This window comes from Ailuropoda melanoleuca, chromosome 6 (genome assembly GCF_002007445.2).
Source record: "Ailuropoda melanoleuca isolate Jingjing chromosome 6, ASM200744v2, whole genome shotgun sequence".
NCBI classification, from domain to species: domain Eukaryota; kingdom Metazoa; phylum Chordata; class Mammalia; order Carnivora; family Ursidae; genus Ailuropoda; species Ailuropoda melanoleuca.
Window position 1 is genome coordinate 72768458 of NC_048223.1, and position 17256 is coordinate 72785713.

The window sequence follows — 17256 nt, forward strand, 5'->3', positions numbered from 1 at the left end:
GCTCAGGGCGTGATCCCGGCGTTATGGGATCGAGCCCCACATCAGGCTCCTCTGCTATGAGCCTGCTTCTTCCTCTCCCACTCCCCCTGCTTGTGTTCGCTCTCTCGCTGGCTGTCTCTATCTCTATCGAATAAATAAATAAAATCTTTAAAAAAATAAATAAAATAAAATAGGTGTTAAAAAGCAGCTACCTATGTTGCTTAAAATTACTGGCATATGCGCTTGTGATTGTGAGTGATATCATGATGCAAAATTTGAACCGCTCAAAATCCTGTATTTTTCTAATTCTAAATGGAAAAACAATTCTAGAAGGACACCTACCAAACAAAACTGTTGAAAGTATTTACCTCTAAGGACAGTTTTTTTGGATGGAGGAAGGGCATATTAGGAAATTGGTGATTTTAAATTTTTACTTAAATTTTTCTATGTGGTTTGAATTTTTATATAAAGAGCTTATGTTACTTTAAAAAGTAGTACAGCATACTAAGTCAAAGTAATATAATTTACATTTAGAAAGTTTAGGAGCAGGAAAAAAAAACTATAATTCTACTACTTAGAGGTAGCCATCATGGATATATTGGCATATTTGCTTCCAGTATTTTTTCCGCATTTAAAAAAATAACATAGTTGAAGTTAAATGGAATAAATGTGTTTCTTCTCCTTTTTTTCACATTTCCCCTTGTAATTAACATTTTGTAAAGATTTAAAAACTATGTGCAAAATACTTTTTTAGGTAAATGAACATAGCCCTACTAAATTATTTTTCATTGATGGTTGCTTCAGTTTCTTACAGTTTTTTGTATGATAGTGAACTTTTTTTGGGATAAATCTTGGTTTCCCTTTCAGATTATTTTCTTGACACTGGAATCATTCGTCCTTTATTTCAAGCTAAAAGTATTAGCATAACCAAAATATTTAGTGTTTTTCTACTGAGTTATTGCCTAATAGTTTCTAAATCTTTACCACTTTTAGAAACCCAAGGTTTGTATTTATAGTACAGATATTTTTTGGGGAAGTCAGTTTTATTTCCTTCTTCAAAAATGAGAAACTGAAGTTTCTATTACATTCTTTTTGGCTAACACATCTTAGTTGCCTTCTCAAAGATGGTGACTGAGGTAGCATTTCAGCATATCCCCTAACTAATGACTGGATACAAGCCAGATCAGATTAGGTACTTGGTGAATTTTCAGCTACCATGGAAAAACCAGAATTTTAAAATTACTATTATTATATTATATTAGTTTTTTTAGTCCTGCTAAACTTGCCACATGTTTTTTTGGTTGCCCGACAAGAATTCCTAAGATGAATTAGATCCTCTTTTGAATGATCCCAACACTCATACAATATTTCAGTAATCATAAAAATAGAACTTATACTTATTTTTAAGGTATATTTATTTATTTTCCAGAGAGAGAGAGAGAGGGAGAGAGGTGGGGGAAAGGCAGAGGGAGAGAAACTCAAGTAGATTCTGGCTGAGTGGTGAGCCCCGTGGGGGGCTCTGTCTCACAACCCTGAGGTCATGACATGAGCCAAAATCAAGAGCAAGCCACTCAGTCAACTGAGCCACCCAGGCACCCCTACACTGGAGGGTTTTTAATGTGGATGGCTTTTAATAGTCTGCAATCTCATTCCTTCATAATTTTATGCAACGTGTGTGTGTGTGTGTGTGTGTGTGTGTGTGTGTGTATTCCAGTATGGTTAACATACAATGTTATATTAGTTTGCAACACATTATTTTTATATGTATTTTTCTGGAGAGATGGTCCATAGTTTTTATTAGATTTCAGAGAAATGTAAGTCATGTCTCCCACTCCCCAAAAGAAAAACAAGTAAGAGAATCATGAAATTGACAAGTGTTCCTATGGTTAAAGAAAAAACGGTTATGCTGAGTTTTGATATTCCCCCATGTGGTCATCAGTGTGAGAATGGATCTATATGTAACACTGTGAGACAGGCTTGGGAAGGAGGGATGCCATAAGGAGCAGAAGTGATGTCTATAAAAGGCCTGGCAGTGTGCCTGCTACGTACCAGGTGCCTAAAGGTGGTAGTTGTTATATCCTTGAAGAGATTCGTATATTCATTTCATTACATTCAGCCATTTCCCTCTTGCTGCTTGATTCATGTTATTTAGAGAAAAGTAATTGAAGTCCTCAGAAGTACCCAGTACACACCATTTTGTAATATCTGCAAAAGCATTTTTCCTGCTGGAGAATTAAGATGTGTTCTGAATGAACTGGTTTCACTGTTCCCATGTGATACAGAATTATAGTTATGGTTTGCATTGAGAGGACGATGGTGTAGTTATTTTCTTGCCTTTGTATAATGAGAAGGTTTCGGTGTTTCTGCTGTATTCTAGACATTTAGAGTACACAGCTTGTTTTCATATCAGATTTCATGTGTGACACCACTCTGTGGTGAGTTTTCTGTTAAAGAGCAAAGTAGGATCAAGGCAAACGAAGTGGGAGGACAAGACGGTGGAAGTCCATAGTTTATGCGAGGCATGACATTTTGGATGGAGTTGATATAGTTTAGGTTTAGAAAGATAAGTGTGTGTGTGTGTGGGGGGTGGCACCTGGGTGGCTCGGTTGGTTGGACATCTGCCTTCAGCTGGGGTCTTGGTCTCCAGGTCTGGGGATTGAGCCCTGCAGCGGGCTCCCTGCTCAGCCGGGAGCTTGCTTCTCCCTCTCCCTCAACCCCTCCACCCTGTTTCCCCCTCTCTTTTGCTCTATCTCAAATAAATAAATAAATAAAAAATCTTAAAAAAGAGGGGCACCTGGGTGGTGTAGTCGTTAAGCGTCTGCCTTCGGCTCAGGGTGTGATCCCAGCATTCTGGGATTGAGCCCCACTCAGGCTCCTCTGCTAGGAGCCTGCTTCTTCCTCTCCCACTCCCTCTGCTTGTGTTTCCTCTCTCGCTGGCTGTCTCTGTCAAATAAATAAATAAAATCTTTTTAAAAAATCTTAAAAAAGAGAAGAAAAGAAAATGTGTGTGTGTGTTCTATACTTGTAGGAGTAAGTAACTCGTTTAGGAGTTAATTCAGAATTATAGGGAGATTGGTCTACTAGGCAACACAGAAATTAAAATGCCTTCTTTATTTACCTAGTTTCATTTTCTAGCGCATTATGAGATGTTAAACAAAAATCAATAAAACAAGGAAAACAAAATAATAGCATTTTTATCTTTTTAAAGAACTAATAACTTAGGGGACTCTGTCTTCATTGCTCATTGCGTACATAAGATTTTGACAAAATATAAGCTTCTTTGACTTGAAATAGGAAACTGACAAAGCAAAGAGAAGAAATAAATTAACATTTATTGAGGGCCTACTATGGGCTAGACACTGTGCTAAAAGGCTTAATGTTACCATATTCGATCCTGACAGTGATTGATGAAGTACAAGTATTAAGGACTCTCATGTTGCAGACTGGGGAATAGAAACCCACTTTAAAAATAGTGTTTAAGATTTTATTTATTTATTTATGTGACAGAGAGACAGCCAGCGAGAGAGGGAACACAGCAGGGGAGAGGGAGAGGAAGAAGCAGGCTTCCAGCCGAGGAGCCCGATGTGGGACTCGATCCCCGAACGCCGCCGGAGATCACGCCCTGAGCTGAAGGCAGACGCTTAACAACTGCGCTACCCAGGCGCCCCTAAAAATAGTGTTTAATTCCCCATGGCTAGCAAGCGGTAGAGGCACTGTCTTCACTGTGATAAAGGAGAATTAAACAATCTCTTTTTTTAAATAATTGAGATAGAGTTCACATAATAAAATTCACTCTTTTAGTAGTGCACAAGTCAGTGATTTTTATTATGTTTACAAGGTTGTGCAACCATCACCACAATCTAATTCTGGAACATTTTCATTATTCTAGAAGAAATCCTCTGCCACTCAGCAGTCACTCCATTCTCCCCTCCCCCAGCTCCTGGCAACCACTAATCTGCTTTTTGTCTCTTTGGATGTGCCTATTCTGGACATTTCATGTAAATGGAATCATACGGTATTTGGTCTTTTGTATCGGGCTTCTTTCACTGAGCATAATGCTTTCAAGGTTCATCCATGTTGTACCATATATCAGTATTTTGTTCTCTTTAATGGCTGAATAATATTTCGTTGTATGAATAAACCACATTTTGTATAAACATTCATCAGTTGATGGACTTTTAGGTTGTTTCCAATTTTTGCCTATTGCAAGTAATGCTGTTAGGAACATTTGTGTACAGGTTTTTGTGTAGACGTGTGTTTTCAGTGACATTGTGTATATTCCTAGAAGTGGAATTGCCGGGTCAAATGGTAACTGTTTAAATTTACGAAATTGCCAAACTGGTTTCCAAAGTAGCTGTACCATTTTGGATTCCAGCCAGCAATGTATGAGGGTTCTGATTTTTCCACATCCTCACCAATACTTATTATCTAACTTTTTGATTATTGCCGTCCTAGTGAGAGTGAAGTGGTATCTCATGATGGTTTTGATTTGCATTTCTCTAATGATTAAGGAGGTCAAGCATCTTTTCATGTGCTTCTAGACTATTTGTATCTCTTCTATGAATACTTTGCAATTCTGTTTTAGTCCTTTCAGGCTGCTGTAACAAAATACTGCAGACAGGTAGCTTATGAATAACAGAAGTATATCATTCACAGTTCTGGAGGCTGGGAAGTTCAAGATCAAGGTACCAGCACGGTCAAATTCTGGTGAAGGCCCTCTTCATGGTTTATAGTTGGTGCCTTCTCATCGTGTCCTCACTTGGTGAAATAGGCTAGGGATCTCTTCGGAGCTTCTGTTTTAAGGCACTAATCCCATTCATGAGGGTTCTACTCTTACTACTTAAGCTCTTCCCAAAGGCCGCGTCTTCTAATACTGTACTGGGCATTGGAATTTCAACATAGATTTTGGGGGGACACAAACATTCAGACTGTAGCAAAGTCCTTTGTCTTTCTTTGAATTGGCTTGTTTTCTATTGAATTGCAAATGTTCTTTGTATGTTCTGTATACTAGACCCCAATCAGATAGATGATTTACAAATATTTTTCTGAGAGTTGTCTTTTCACTCTTGTGATAGGTCCTTTGAAATGCAGAAATTTTCAATTTTGATGAATTCTCTTTTAGTTATCTTTTTCTTTGGTTGCTGTGCTTAATCTCTCTTTTTATTGTGTCATTTAGCTCTAAGTGAACTTTACTTTTTGTTTTGTAGAAATGTCGCTGGCTTGACTGAAGAGGCTAGGTTTTTTTTTTTCCTTGCCCTTCATTTCCCTCCCTGTGCGGTGCCTGGCATTTGGTAGCCACCAAACAAATGTTGGTTGAATTGAATGATACTGATCATTGATGTGGAACTGTATGCAGTAAACATTGATATCTGAAGGGGTTAATAACAGCGATCATGTTTTCAGTACTTACTAACTGCCCAATACTGTTTTAAGCACTGACATACTCATTGTCTCATTTAATCCTTGCAACACTCCTATGAAATATACATTCTTCCCCCAATCTATAAAGTAAGACACTGAAGTTTAGAGAGGCCAAGTTAACTTTGTCTAAGACCACACGGTGGATCTGGGTTTAGAACCCTTGGCTTGAATAGTATGTGCTCATTTTTACCACCATGTTCTTGAGCGAGGGCAACAATCAAAACATGAAGAACCCAGAGGATGGAAATGAGTGGGACCAAGAGGCGAACTTGTGAATAGTTACAGTAAGGGTATTGATGCTTTCAGACTTGTGAAACTTTGAAAGAGAGGTTGTTTAAGAGTCTTATGGGTTCATTTTGCAAAAGTATCATTCTTTTTTGACCTGAATCAAATTTTGAACCGCTCTAAGTTTGCCAGGTGCACTGCTTCACTATTTTACTTTCAAGGTTACATTTCTCTTTAACCATCTTTTTAGCTCTTTCCCTCCATTTTATATTTTTACTTAAAATATTTTTACCCTCTCTGGAACTCCTTCCCCTCTGAATCTTGGTATGGTAATTCTATGCTATCACAGTAATTTTTCACTCTTCTTTGTCTCCAAGCAGATGTTTTTATGTTTGGTGTAGATTTTCTAATTGTCTTTAGCAGGATGGTTGATCCAAATTATCAATTCTGTTATCAATGAAAGTGAAAGTTTCATGTTCTTCTTAACAAATAAATGTAGGATTGTATTGTAACGAAATGGTGAAATTAGAATGCCCAACTCTAGCAGAAATCTTGTTAATACTAGATTTATCTGGGAGAGGTTCTAATGCCCCAAAATGGCGTGTGCTTGAATATCTTCAGTTTTTATATTAAATGAATTTTAATTGCTCATTAAATTTTTTTTCATTACATTTTTAAAAATTCCATATAGTTAACATACAGTGCTAAATTAGTCTCAGGTGTACAATATAGTGATTCAACAATTCTGTATATCACTCTGTGCTCATCATGATAAGTGTGCTCTTAATCCCCTTCACCCATTTCACCCCCCACCCACCTCCCCTCTGGTAACCATCTGTTTGTTCTCAATAGGGAAGAGTCTCTTTTTTTCGTTTGTTTCTTTTTTTCCCTTTGTTTCTTAAATTCCACATATGAGTGAAATCATACAATGTTTGTCTTTCTCTGACTTATTTTGCTTAGCATTATACTCTCTAGATCCATCCATGTTGTTGAAAATGGCAATATTTCATTCTTTTTAACAGCTGACTAATATGTTTATCCATTCATCTATCAGTGGGCACTTGGGCTGCTACCATAATTTGGCTATTATAAATAATGCTGCAGTAAACATTGGGGCATGTATATAATTTCAAATGATTGTTTTCATATTCTTTGGGTCAATACACAGTAGTGGAATTACTGGATCCTAGGGTAGCTCTAGTTTAAATTTTTTGAGGAACCTCCATCCTATGTTCTACAATGGCTGCCCCGGTCTGTGTTCCCACTAGCAGTCCATGAGTGTTCCTTTTTTTTCTACATTCTTGTAAACAGTTGTTGTTTCTTTACATTTTTTTTTCTTTTAAGATTTAAAATCAAATGTAATTTATTTGAGAGAGAGAGCATGAGCGGGTTGGGGGGGGTCAGGGCAGAGGGAGAGGGAGAAGCAGACTCCCTGCTGAGCAGAGAACCCAACATGGGGCTTAATCCCAGGACCCTGAGATCATGAGCAAATGCTCATGAAAGCAAACGCTCAACTGGCTGAGTCACCCAGGAGCCCCTACATTTTTATTTTTTTAATTACATTGTTTTTTGTATACAGTTTTCTTTCTTTCTTTCTTTCTTTCTTTCTTTCTTTCTTTCTTTCTTTTTTTTTTAAGATTTTATTTATTTACTTGACAGAGAGACAGCCAGCTAGAGAGGGAACACAAGCAGGGGGAGTGGGAGAGGAAGAAGCAGGCTCCCAGAGGAGGAGCCTGATGTGGGGCTCGATCCCAGAATGCCGGGGTCACGCCCTGAGCCGAAGGCAGACGCTTAACGACTGCGCTACCCAGGCGCCCCTGTATACAGTTTCCTTAACTAGTAACAGTCATGGTTCTCTGTTGATGTAACAGGTTAGGGTTAGGGTTGGTTAGCCAAATGCCATATCACATACTCTTCATAGTCATTTAACCCTAATGTCAGCTTCCTTCACTGAGTCTTTGGGAGGCTGACTTGCTCAAGGCCCCATATTTGATAGCATCATTGGGATTTGGACCCACCAGGGACATATTGATCTTGTTTAAAATAATATTTTGAGGGGTTCCTGGGTTCAGTGTGTAAACAATAGTAAAACATTAAGAATCAGGGGTACCTTGATGGCCCAGTTGGTTAAACATCAATTCTTGTTTTCAGCTCAGATCGTGATCTCAGAGTACTGAGATTGAGCCCCACATCTGGCTCCAAGCTCAGCATCTGTTTGAGATTCTTTCCCTTCCTCCTCCCTACCTCTTGACACTCATTCTCACTCTCTCAAACAGGTAAATAAATCTTAAAAAAAACACATAAGAACCATGTATTTATTTTAAACAAGAGCTAATATGCCTATTGATTAAATATTTGGAAGTCAGGGAAATCAAACACTTTGGGGGAGAAATTGCATTTTCTTAACTAGTATTAAGAGTGAATATCTATGGGGGCACCTGGCTGGCTCAGTTGTTAGACCATTCCACTCTTGATCTTGGGGTTGTGAGTTGGAGCCCCACGTTGACTGTAGAGATTACTTAAAAATAAAATCTTTAGGGGCACCTGTGTAGCTCAGTCAGTTAAGGTCTGCCTTAGGCTCCAGTCATGATCCCAGGGCCCTGGGATTGAGCCCTGCTTTGAGTTCCGTGGGGAGCCTGCTTCTCCCTCTCCCTATGCCTGCTGCTCCCTCTGCTTCTGTTTTCTCTCTGTCAAATAAATAAATAAAATCTTAAAAAAAAAAAAAAACTTTGTTTATTTGAGAGAGTGTGTCGGGGAGGTGGGGGGTGGGGAAGGGTAGAGGGAGAGGAAGGGAGAGCATCTCAAGCAGACTCCCTGCTCAGCACAGAGCCAGATGCAGGGCTGTATCCCAGCACCCCAAGGTCCTGATCTGAGGGAAATCAAGAGCAGTCACTCAAATGACTGAGCTACCCAGTCACTCTTATACTTGTTGATTTCTAAGGCGAAGTGTGATGAAAATAACCTTTTGGGTCTTTTGCTATGGCAAGTATATCTTCTGACTTCATAAGGTATTTCTAAAGGGCTTTACTTTGCAAAAGTATGAAAAGATCCCCTTTAAACACAGAAATAGCAGCATGTTAGAACTGTCTATAGTAAAGGGGTGCCTGGGTGGCTCAGTTGTTAAGCATCTGCCTTTGGCTCAGGGAGTGATCCCAGGGTCCTGGGATAGAGTCCCACATTGGGCTCCCTGCTCAGTGGGGAGCCTGCTTCTTCCTCTCCCACTCCCCCTGCTTGTGTTCCCTCTCTCGCTGGCTGTCTCTCTCTCTGTCAAATAAATAAATAAAATCTTAAAAACAAAAACAAAAACTGTCTCTAGTAAGAACCTTGAGGACATTTTATTTTATTTTATTTTATTTTATTTATTTATTTTTTAAATCCTCCTTCCAGTGGAGGAGCCTGATGTGGGGCTCTATCCCAGAACTCTGGGATCACGCCCTGAGCCAAAGGCAGACACTTAACGACTGCGCCTCCCAGGTGCCCCTACTTATTTTATTTTAAATAAGAGATATTGTGCTCAGTGAATAAGTGTTTGACTGTCAGGAAAATCAGACAAGGCTTTGGAAAAAAATTTTGATTTTAGGCATTCTATTATTACAAATATTACAGGCTCAATGGCAAGTTTTTTGGGTTTTGTTTTTCTGTTCTTCCTGAAAAGAAAAATGATAATTCCTGTCTTCTCTCTAGCTGGGTTAAGGTCCGTGGAAAAGAATTATTCATTAAATCAGAGATCCCGAAGGTATTAAGAAGTGTCTCCAATATAGTGTGTATTCTCTATTCTATTCCTGGAATGAACAAAGGTTACCCTTTACCCCAAACATAAAAAGCATCTGTCCAGTATACTCAGCTGAAAGAATCACTTATTTTCTGGCAGACAAGTTTGCTTCTCTATAGATAGTGTGAAACTCTGATAAATAACCTCAAAAATTAAAGGAGTTAACCCTTCTTGGGGTGCCTGGGTGACTCAGTGGGTTGCATGTTTGCCTTCGGCTCAGGTCATGATGGGATTGAGCCCCTCATTGGTCTCCCTGCTCTTTGGGTAACCTGCTTCTGCCTCTGCTTCTGCCTCTGCCCCTCTCCCCAGCTCGTGTGCTCTCTCTCTCATTCTTTAAAAAATCTTAAAAAAAAAAAAGGAGTTAACCTTTCTTGAATAACTGATCTTAACAAAAATTTTACATACATTCATTTCCAAAATATGCCTTTTTCTGATCAGGAGACTTACTTATACAAGGGTGCTTTCTGTCTTAAAAACCAGGGTTTTAGAGATCTCAGCCAAACCAATCGCCTCTCCTTAGTTCTTCCTTTGAGAAAGTAGCCAGTATTTGTGATGATTTAACAGGAGCATCCTAGTTGGCTTTTGAAAGGACTAATTATGGAAAATTGAAGGATGGAACAAAAAAAGCCACATTTCAAACTGGAATGCTAGAGAATTGAAAGCTGATTACATCTCTTCATGTGCAAGCTCAGTGACCAGCCTTTTATGTGCATTGTCCCCTTTGCCTCTTCATAGCCATACTCTAGTGTGACTTTTCCTTAGCCACAATGCTACCAGTGTCCTTGCACATGCTGTTACTTTCATCAGGGGCATTTCCCTCTCTTCCCTCCCTCTAAATTTCACCAACTCCTGCTCATCCTCTTTAGGTTTCAATGGAAAAGTCACTTCCCTGGGAAGCCTTCTCTGCCTTTCATAGCTTTCTGGGTGCATCTCCATTCTACACTGCATCATGATTGTCACTTTGTGTCTCTCCTCAGTTGGTAGGTTCTGGGTGGGCAGGCCCAGCACCACTTTTTTTTTTTTTACGTTTTATTTATCTGTTTGAAGGAGAGGGAGCATGCATGTGCAGTGGGAAGGGTAGAGGGGGAAGGAGAAGCAGACTCCCCACTGAGCAGGGAGCCCAACCCAGGGCTGGACACAAGGCAGACACAAGCTGAAGGCAGATACGTACCCGACTGAGCCACCTAAGCGCCCCATGGCCCAGCACCATTCCTGAATACTGGAAGTCCCCAACATTTATTAAGTCGTTGTATGGGTTTTTAATTATTTTTTATTATTAAGTTGTTTAAGGGTTTAAATGGGGAAGTTCATTGTAAAAAAAATGAACTAACACTTTTTAAAGAAAATGTTTTTTGGATGTGAGGTCGATAATTTTGATCTTGCTAAACTTAGGGGGTAACTAGATCTAACTTTCTCAGAAAGAGAAGTTGTCTGGATGAGGGGCGTCCAGGTGGCTCAGTTGGTTGAGCATCTGCCGTCGGCTCAGGTCATTATTCCGGGTTCTGGGATTGAGTCCCACATGGTGGGGGTGGGGGGTCTTTCCTCAGCAGGGAGCCTGCTTCTCCCTCTCCCTCTGACCCTCTCTCTGCTCATGCTCTCTCTGTCTCTTTCTCTCAAATAAATAAATAAAATCTTAAAAAAAAAAGTTGTATGGGTGTAAAATGATTTGAGCTTCTCAGTGAAACAATAAATTTTTATGATTTTGCTATTAGACTTGATGAGACAATTGGATTATCTAAAAACTGAGGGTACAATGCTATCTAGTGTCAGCTCTCTAGCATGAATGACAGGGATAAGGAGCCCAAAGATACAGAAATTCCTTTTTTAAAAAAGGCTATTATTGATTACAAAATACATGGGACAGACTAGCAAATAATAAGAAACAAACTTCAATATATCATTCATAAAAGGGGACATTTTTCTAAATAGCATCATTCTTTGATTTCTTTGTTTTTGACAAAAACCCATAGATACTCTTATTGGATTTCTCTGTCCAAATTATGGATCTAGACTGTAATGGAGTAGGCTTGTCGATTTCAAGGTAGTACTGAGAATGGCTGAGAAATTGAGGAGAGGTGATATTTCAGCCCCATTAGTCTCTGGCATTATCTCTGGTTCACCTCATTGTCAACAGTTCTCACTCGGCAACTATTGAAAACCATCGCTCACTTATTCCGTAATTCTGTTTTTACCAGCAGTAAGCAGTACTGCTAGAGGGAATGGGGTAGTCACTAGGTAGACCTGGCCCCTTAGAAGGAAAAAGGGCTTCTGCAGATAAGCCTCAGGGAAGGAAGTGGGGGAGGGAAAGGCTGTGTGAGGAGATCGGCCCCCTGTACCCAGACTATAATTGTTTACCCGATCACCCAGGAAGATCTCCTGTTAACCTGAAATTTCTGTGTCTCACAAGAAATAAAACCAAGCTAACTTTTAAGACCTCTGTTAGAATTGTGAAAGCAATGAGCTGTCCTTTTCTTACTTTTAATGGTTGAAAATTTATAAAATACGGTGCTTGAAATATCTTTACCCAGGTGTCACAGCAAAAGCTATGACCACTCCCTGCCCCCAACAATATGAGAAAAGAGAAATATATAGAAGGATTTCATGGGAGAGGAGAGTGTGGCTAACACTGGAAGGATTTTGTGCTGGAGAGGTGTCAACTTTGAGGAACTGTGATCGCTTGAAATTACCTTAGAAGAAAACTCCTCCTAGGCAGTGTTTTGTATGTCTAGTTTCTTGTGGATGCAGAGTGGTTTATACTTAGAAAGAGAAGTGGAATTTTGAAATTTATTTTTTTAAAAGCACACCTAATGTGATTTTCATTTAAATATCCATCTTCTAGAAATCTGAGCCGCTACTCCTCTATCCTAAGTGTGTGGGAGTGCCTGGGTGGTTCAGTCGGTTAAGCATCTGTCTTCAGCTCAGATCCTGATCCCAGGGTCCTGGGATCGAGAGCCCTGTCCCTGCTCAGCAGGAGACTCTGCTTCTCTCTTTCCCTCCCCCAACTTGTGCTCTTTCTCTCTCTCAAGAAAGAAAAGAAAAACAAAACAAAAAAAACTTAGCGTGTGGTTTTGAAGATGTTTCAATCGTAAAGGTTATTAGGAGGAGTTACAGAGAAAGTAGTGTAGACGGTTGGTTATACCTCAGCCCAAGTAAAGTTCTAACTTGCTGTGCAATGTAATTTCTTTAAGCCTTAGTTTACCAATGAAATAATGTAGTTAGACTCATTTCTCTCTGATGTTCTTTTTTAGTTCTATAATTGTGAGTTTTAAGAGGAAAGAGATCTCATTTTGTAATATTTGAAGGAACCTGATACTCTAGAGTTATTACAAAATTAAATACATCTCATGCAACTTAATAATCATGATTCCTTGTGAGAAAAACATACATTTAAGAGACAGAAACAAGTTCTGAATAAGTAGGACTACAACACAGGTTTTCTTAGTTTCTGACTTGCCATTCTTCCAACAGAATCTAGTTGTATGCACTTTGCCCTAAATAATAAGAGAATGGGAATGGCTCTCCTGCCCTCCAATTTCTTTGTTAGTAATGTCTGATTATTTTCTCCATCAAGGCTCACAATCACCTAGCCCTGAGCTGAGAGACTGTCAAATCAGTAAGTATAGGATTTAGAGCAGATGGTCACAACCAATATAGGTTACCAATCTATTCTGTGTTCAAACAAGTGCAGATCTTCATAGCATAGTATCACTTGGATATTTTGAGTTAATGTTAGCTGTGGTCACTTTAATTAACCCTCGTATTTAGTTGAGATGAGCTGTGGCTTTATTTATTAATTCATTTTACAGAACACTGCACACAGACCTCCAGTGTTTGCTTAGTTTGCCAAGTGCAGTGTTGTATGGCTTCATGAGTGTTCCATGCAATGAAAATGCTTGTCAATGGGGCTTTAAAAAGTGGACTTCTTACTGTTGTGAATATTCAGTATACTCAACACTCTGAGTCTGATTTTATTTTATTTTATTGAGATAAACATGGATCGCACAGGTAATAGATTTTTTTAAATTTTATAATTATATGTATTATATATCACGGATCACTTTACTAAATATTGAGCAATCAAGCTGGAAAAATGTTGATGCTTTTAAAAAATTGTATTCAGGTATTCAAGGGGGAGAGGCATAATTAATTGAAATGCAAGGAACTTTAAGAAATGTAGGGCTACCCATGTGTGCACTGCTGACAGGAATGTAAAATGGAACAGCCACTCTAGAAAGTTTGGTGGTTCCTTAAATATTTAAAAAGAATTATCATGTGATCCAGCAGTTCTTCTCCTAGGTATATATTCAGAAGAATTGAAAGCAGAGACTCAAATAGATACTCGTACCCATGTTCACAGCAGTATTACAATAGACAGAAGGTGGGAACAACCCAACAGAAGAATAAACAAGTTTGGTGTATATACACACACTGAAATACTATTGAGCCTTCAAACAGAATGTAATTCTGATACATCTTACAACATGGACGAAGCTTGAAACCATTATGCAAAGTGGAATAAGCCAGACCCGAAAGGACAAATATCATGCGATACCACTTATATGAGATACTAGAATAGGCGAATTTATAGAGACAAAAAGCAAAATCAAAGGTAGCAAGGACTGAGAGAAGGCAAATGAGTTATTGTTGAATGGATACAGAGTGTCTGGGATAATGAAAAGGTGCTGGAAATGGAGAGTGGGAATAGTTTCACAACATTGTAAATGTACTTAAGCTACTGAACTGTACACTTAAAAATGGTTAAAATGGCAGATTGTATGTTACGTATATTTTATCGCGCATGCGCGCATGTATGTTATGGGCGCACACGCGCGCACACTTCAAAGAAAAAGAAGTGTTTGGGGCATTTCCTAGTCTTGCTGTGTATTAGGTCCTGTTTTTCTACCTATTTCATGGTTTTGCTTCGTTCGCCACAGAGAGCTTCTTAGTGTGGGCTCAGTATTAAGTTGGCCTGATGGATGTGTTTAGGTCAGAATCCACCGGTTTTGCTACAAAGAGGCTTGCTTTTTATATTTGTTAAAAATTTTGAGAGTGGGTAGGTGAGGGAGAGGTAGTTTAACGTGGGAAAACAGTGCATGTTGGCCTTAACCATTCCAACAAGGAAAGCGTGCTTTTGTGGCAAACCGAAAGGCTAGGAATCCCGGGTGATGAAACACAGGCCTTCCGGCCCTCACTCTGTTCCTGATTTCTGGTTGTGGGAATCTGTTCTGCATCCAACTGCAAGTGGAAAACCCATCTTTGGCTGAGCAGCCAAGGAGGCCCTCCTGCCAATCCCCTAAATGTGTTGCTGAAACTTTGGCCCTGTGAGGATGGAGCTGAGGCTTCTTCCCAAGATCTGTGCAGCTGTCAAGGTGGCTGTGATGGGACTGTGACCGGTCTCTGCACTACATTTTGGCAGTGACCTTGAGACCTGCCAGCTCACAGCAGCTGTCCTGGTTCTTTCTCTGCTGCCACGGTTGCCTGGCCAGGGGGCTCGCGGGAAGGAGCTAAACTCCTCTGGCTCTGGCATTCTCAGGGACTGGCAAGTTCCAACTACGGTGCCCAGCTCTCTCAGTGCCTACCACCCACCGGGCGCAGTGGCAGTCCAGGTGCGTGAGTGTGGGTGGCTGCTAGTGCCGCCTTTGGCGCAGCTCCCAATCCCCGGGAAGTGGGTGGCCCCGTCTGACCATCAGCTGGGTGGGCGGACTGGCTCAGCGGGGGGACCTACTTGGCAGCTCCAGGGAGAGATGCTCAGTGACAGTTGATGATCTTGGGAGACAGAGGAGCCAAAGGTGCCCCTTTTTCCCCCAAAGGTATGAGCCCACCTTCTGGACAGGAGGGATTTCTTGAGGAAATGAAGGTCACCAGAAATGTCCAGAGCAAGAGAGAGAAATCTTTTTCTCTCCAGCCACTCAGAGTGGCAAGTGTATTTTGAAAACTCCTCCCCCTCTCCTTGTCCTCATCCTGTCCTTTTCCTTTTAAGTGGCTTCATTAGTATTTTTTAATCCGCCTTTGTCATTGGACATTTATTGACAGAAATCAAATTGCTGTGTTTCTGGGCAAAGCGCCTGCTGCAAAGAGGTGTGGTTCCCGGGGAATGAGACACGCAGCCCAACAGCTGAGCCTACACTGTCCTCACATAACCTCCCTGCCTTAAATATCGCCAATATTTAGCCTTGCCTTATAAAGTAAAAATGCACAATACCTTCCAGAGTTTCAGCAAGCCCAAATGCCCCCCTCGGCTCAGTTATATCTCCTGTACGTTGGAGGCAGAGCCGCGCACCCCTCCCCCCGCGCAGACCTGCCCTCGGAGCCGCCAAGAGGTTACTAATCAGGGAGCCTCCGCCATCGATCGGATGGTGGAGACCTGGGGGATTTGTGTGCATTGTTTTTGCTGAAGCCTCCTGTGATTTCGGCGCGACCAGATCCTCTGCAGCGCACTCCATGTCGCAGCTTGTGGCTGCCTGTGTCCTGTGGTGAGAGCGGAGCCGCACAGGAGATCCTTTGTCTAGGAAGGCTAGCAGAGAAGATCACTTTGGAGTTGCTAAGCTCTGCATTGCCATTGGCTGCACTCTTTGTGGGGCTGTTTTTGCAAAAGGCATGCCCAGCACGTCTACAGTGCTGGCAGGCCAGGGCTGCCTTTAAACACCATGATAATAATACCAAAAAGCAGTTTGCAGAACTGTTCCACTGTAGAGGCTTCCTCTGCAGAAGCAAGCAAGATGGCTACCTCGTGGGCTTCGCTGTGAAGAATGCAGAGGCTAATTAAGACAGACTTTAAGGGGAAAAAAGGGTATTTCCCTACTTCATCTTTATGCAAGGCTTTTTTTCAGTGACTTTTAAAGTATACATTTTACATAAGCTCTTTAGGTTCTGCCTAGCAAACATGTTGATGATTTTAAATGGTCTAAGTAGTTTTATAGAGAAATAGCCAAAAATTTTGGGGGGGTGGGAGCTAATTCTTTTTTTCTTAAATGGAGGCTCATTTTGCAATTTGATTTTTTTTAGGTTATAAAAGAAAACAAGAGGCCCCAGAGGGAAAAGAAGCCCAAAGTTTTAAAGGTAATCAGCTATTGATTAAATCATATTTAATTTTTTGCCATTTCATATAGTATTTTTCTGTCACTTAGGAGTAAATTTGGAGTACAGTGGATGTGAATTCTCCCGGATTTTCAGTAGATAAATGAATTTTCACTCAACTGAAGTGTTTTCTCCCTCTCTCTCTTTTTTTTTTTTTGATGTGCTGCATGATGTGCATATTAGCATCCTTTATTTTCAACTCCACACAAGTCTGCAGAAGGAAAAGTTTATATGCAAAGTGTTGTGAATAAAATTTGTTTTTCTTTGTAGATCCCTTTGTAGCATCTGCCTTTGTGGTGTTGCACCAGTGTGTAAACTTAAGCTCTTAAGGAGACACTATTTGAAGTTGACAGCTATGATCCATTGTGATTTTAATAGACCTTCCATTAGATACTATTTTAAAATGTGTGGTTTTGCTTTCCAAAGGAAAAGGTCCTTAGAGGTTTTAGTTCAATTTAAAATATGTAAGCCATCGAGATCAGCCAAATTATCATTGCTTAATCCCAAATTCTCATTGTATCATTTTTAATTTTGGAATTCATAGAGCTGTAAGAATATGCATGTTTTCTTTATTTTCAGTAGTTTGCCTAATGAGTATTTAGCAGTAACCTAGTTCGGTTATAAGCTAACAGTCTGTGTTGGGAGCTTTGTATGTATTTAGAAGGGTTAATTTAAAAGCATAGGGCACGACTAAAAGTTCAGGTCTAGCTTTAGTTTAGCAAATGGGTGCTTATGTGTTAAAGGTTTCAAGTGCCATATTGCTGTTATAAATGTAAACAACC

At 40.1% G+C, this 17256-nt stretch overlaps 1 protein-coding gene across 7 annotated transcripts in view; it reads left to right on the forward strand.

Moving 5' to 3' along the window:
- The window catches only part of TET1 (tet methylcytosine dioxygenase 1), a 131810-nt gene that overhangs the window by 18288 nt on the left and 96266 nt on the right, over positions 1-17256 (forward strand). For all 7 annotated transcript variants that reach the window (XM_034662603.1, XM_034662602.1, XM_034662601.1 and 4 more), the window contains one exon: positions 16403-16456. In XM_034662603.1, the coding sequence (XP_034518494.1) occupies positions 16403-16456 (54 nt within the window). The remainder of the gene's footprint in view (positions 1-16402; positions 16457-17256) is intronic.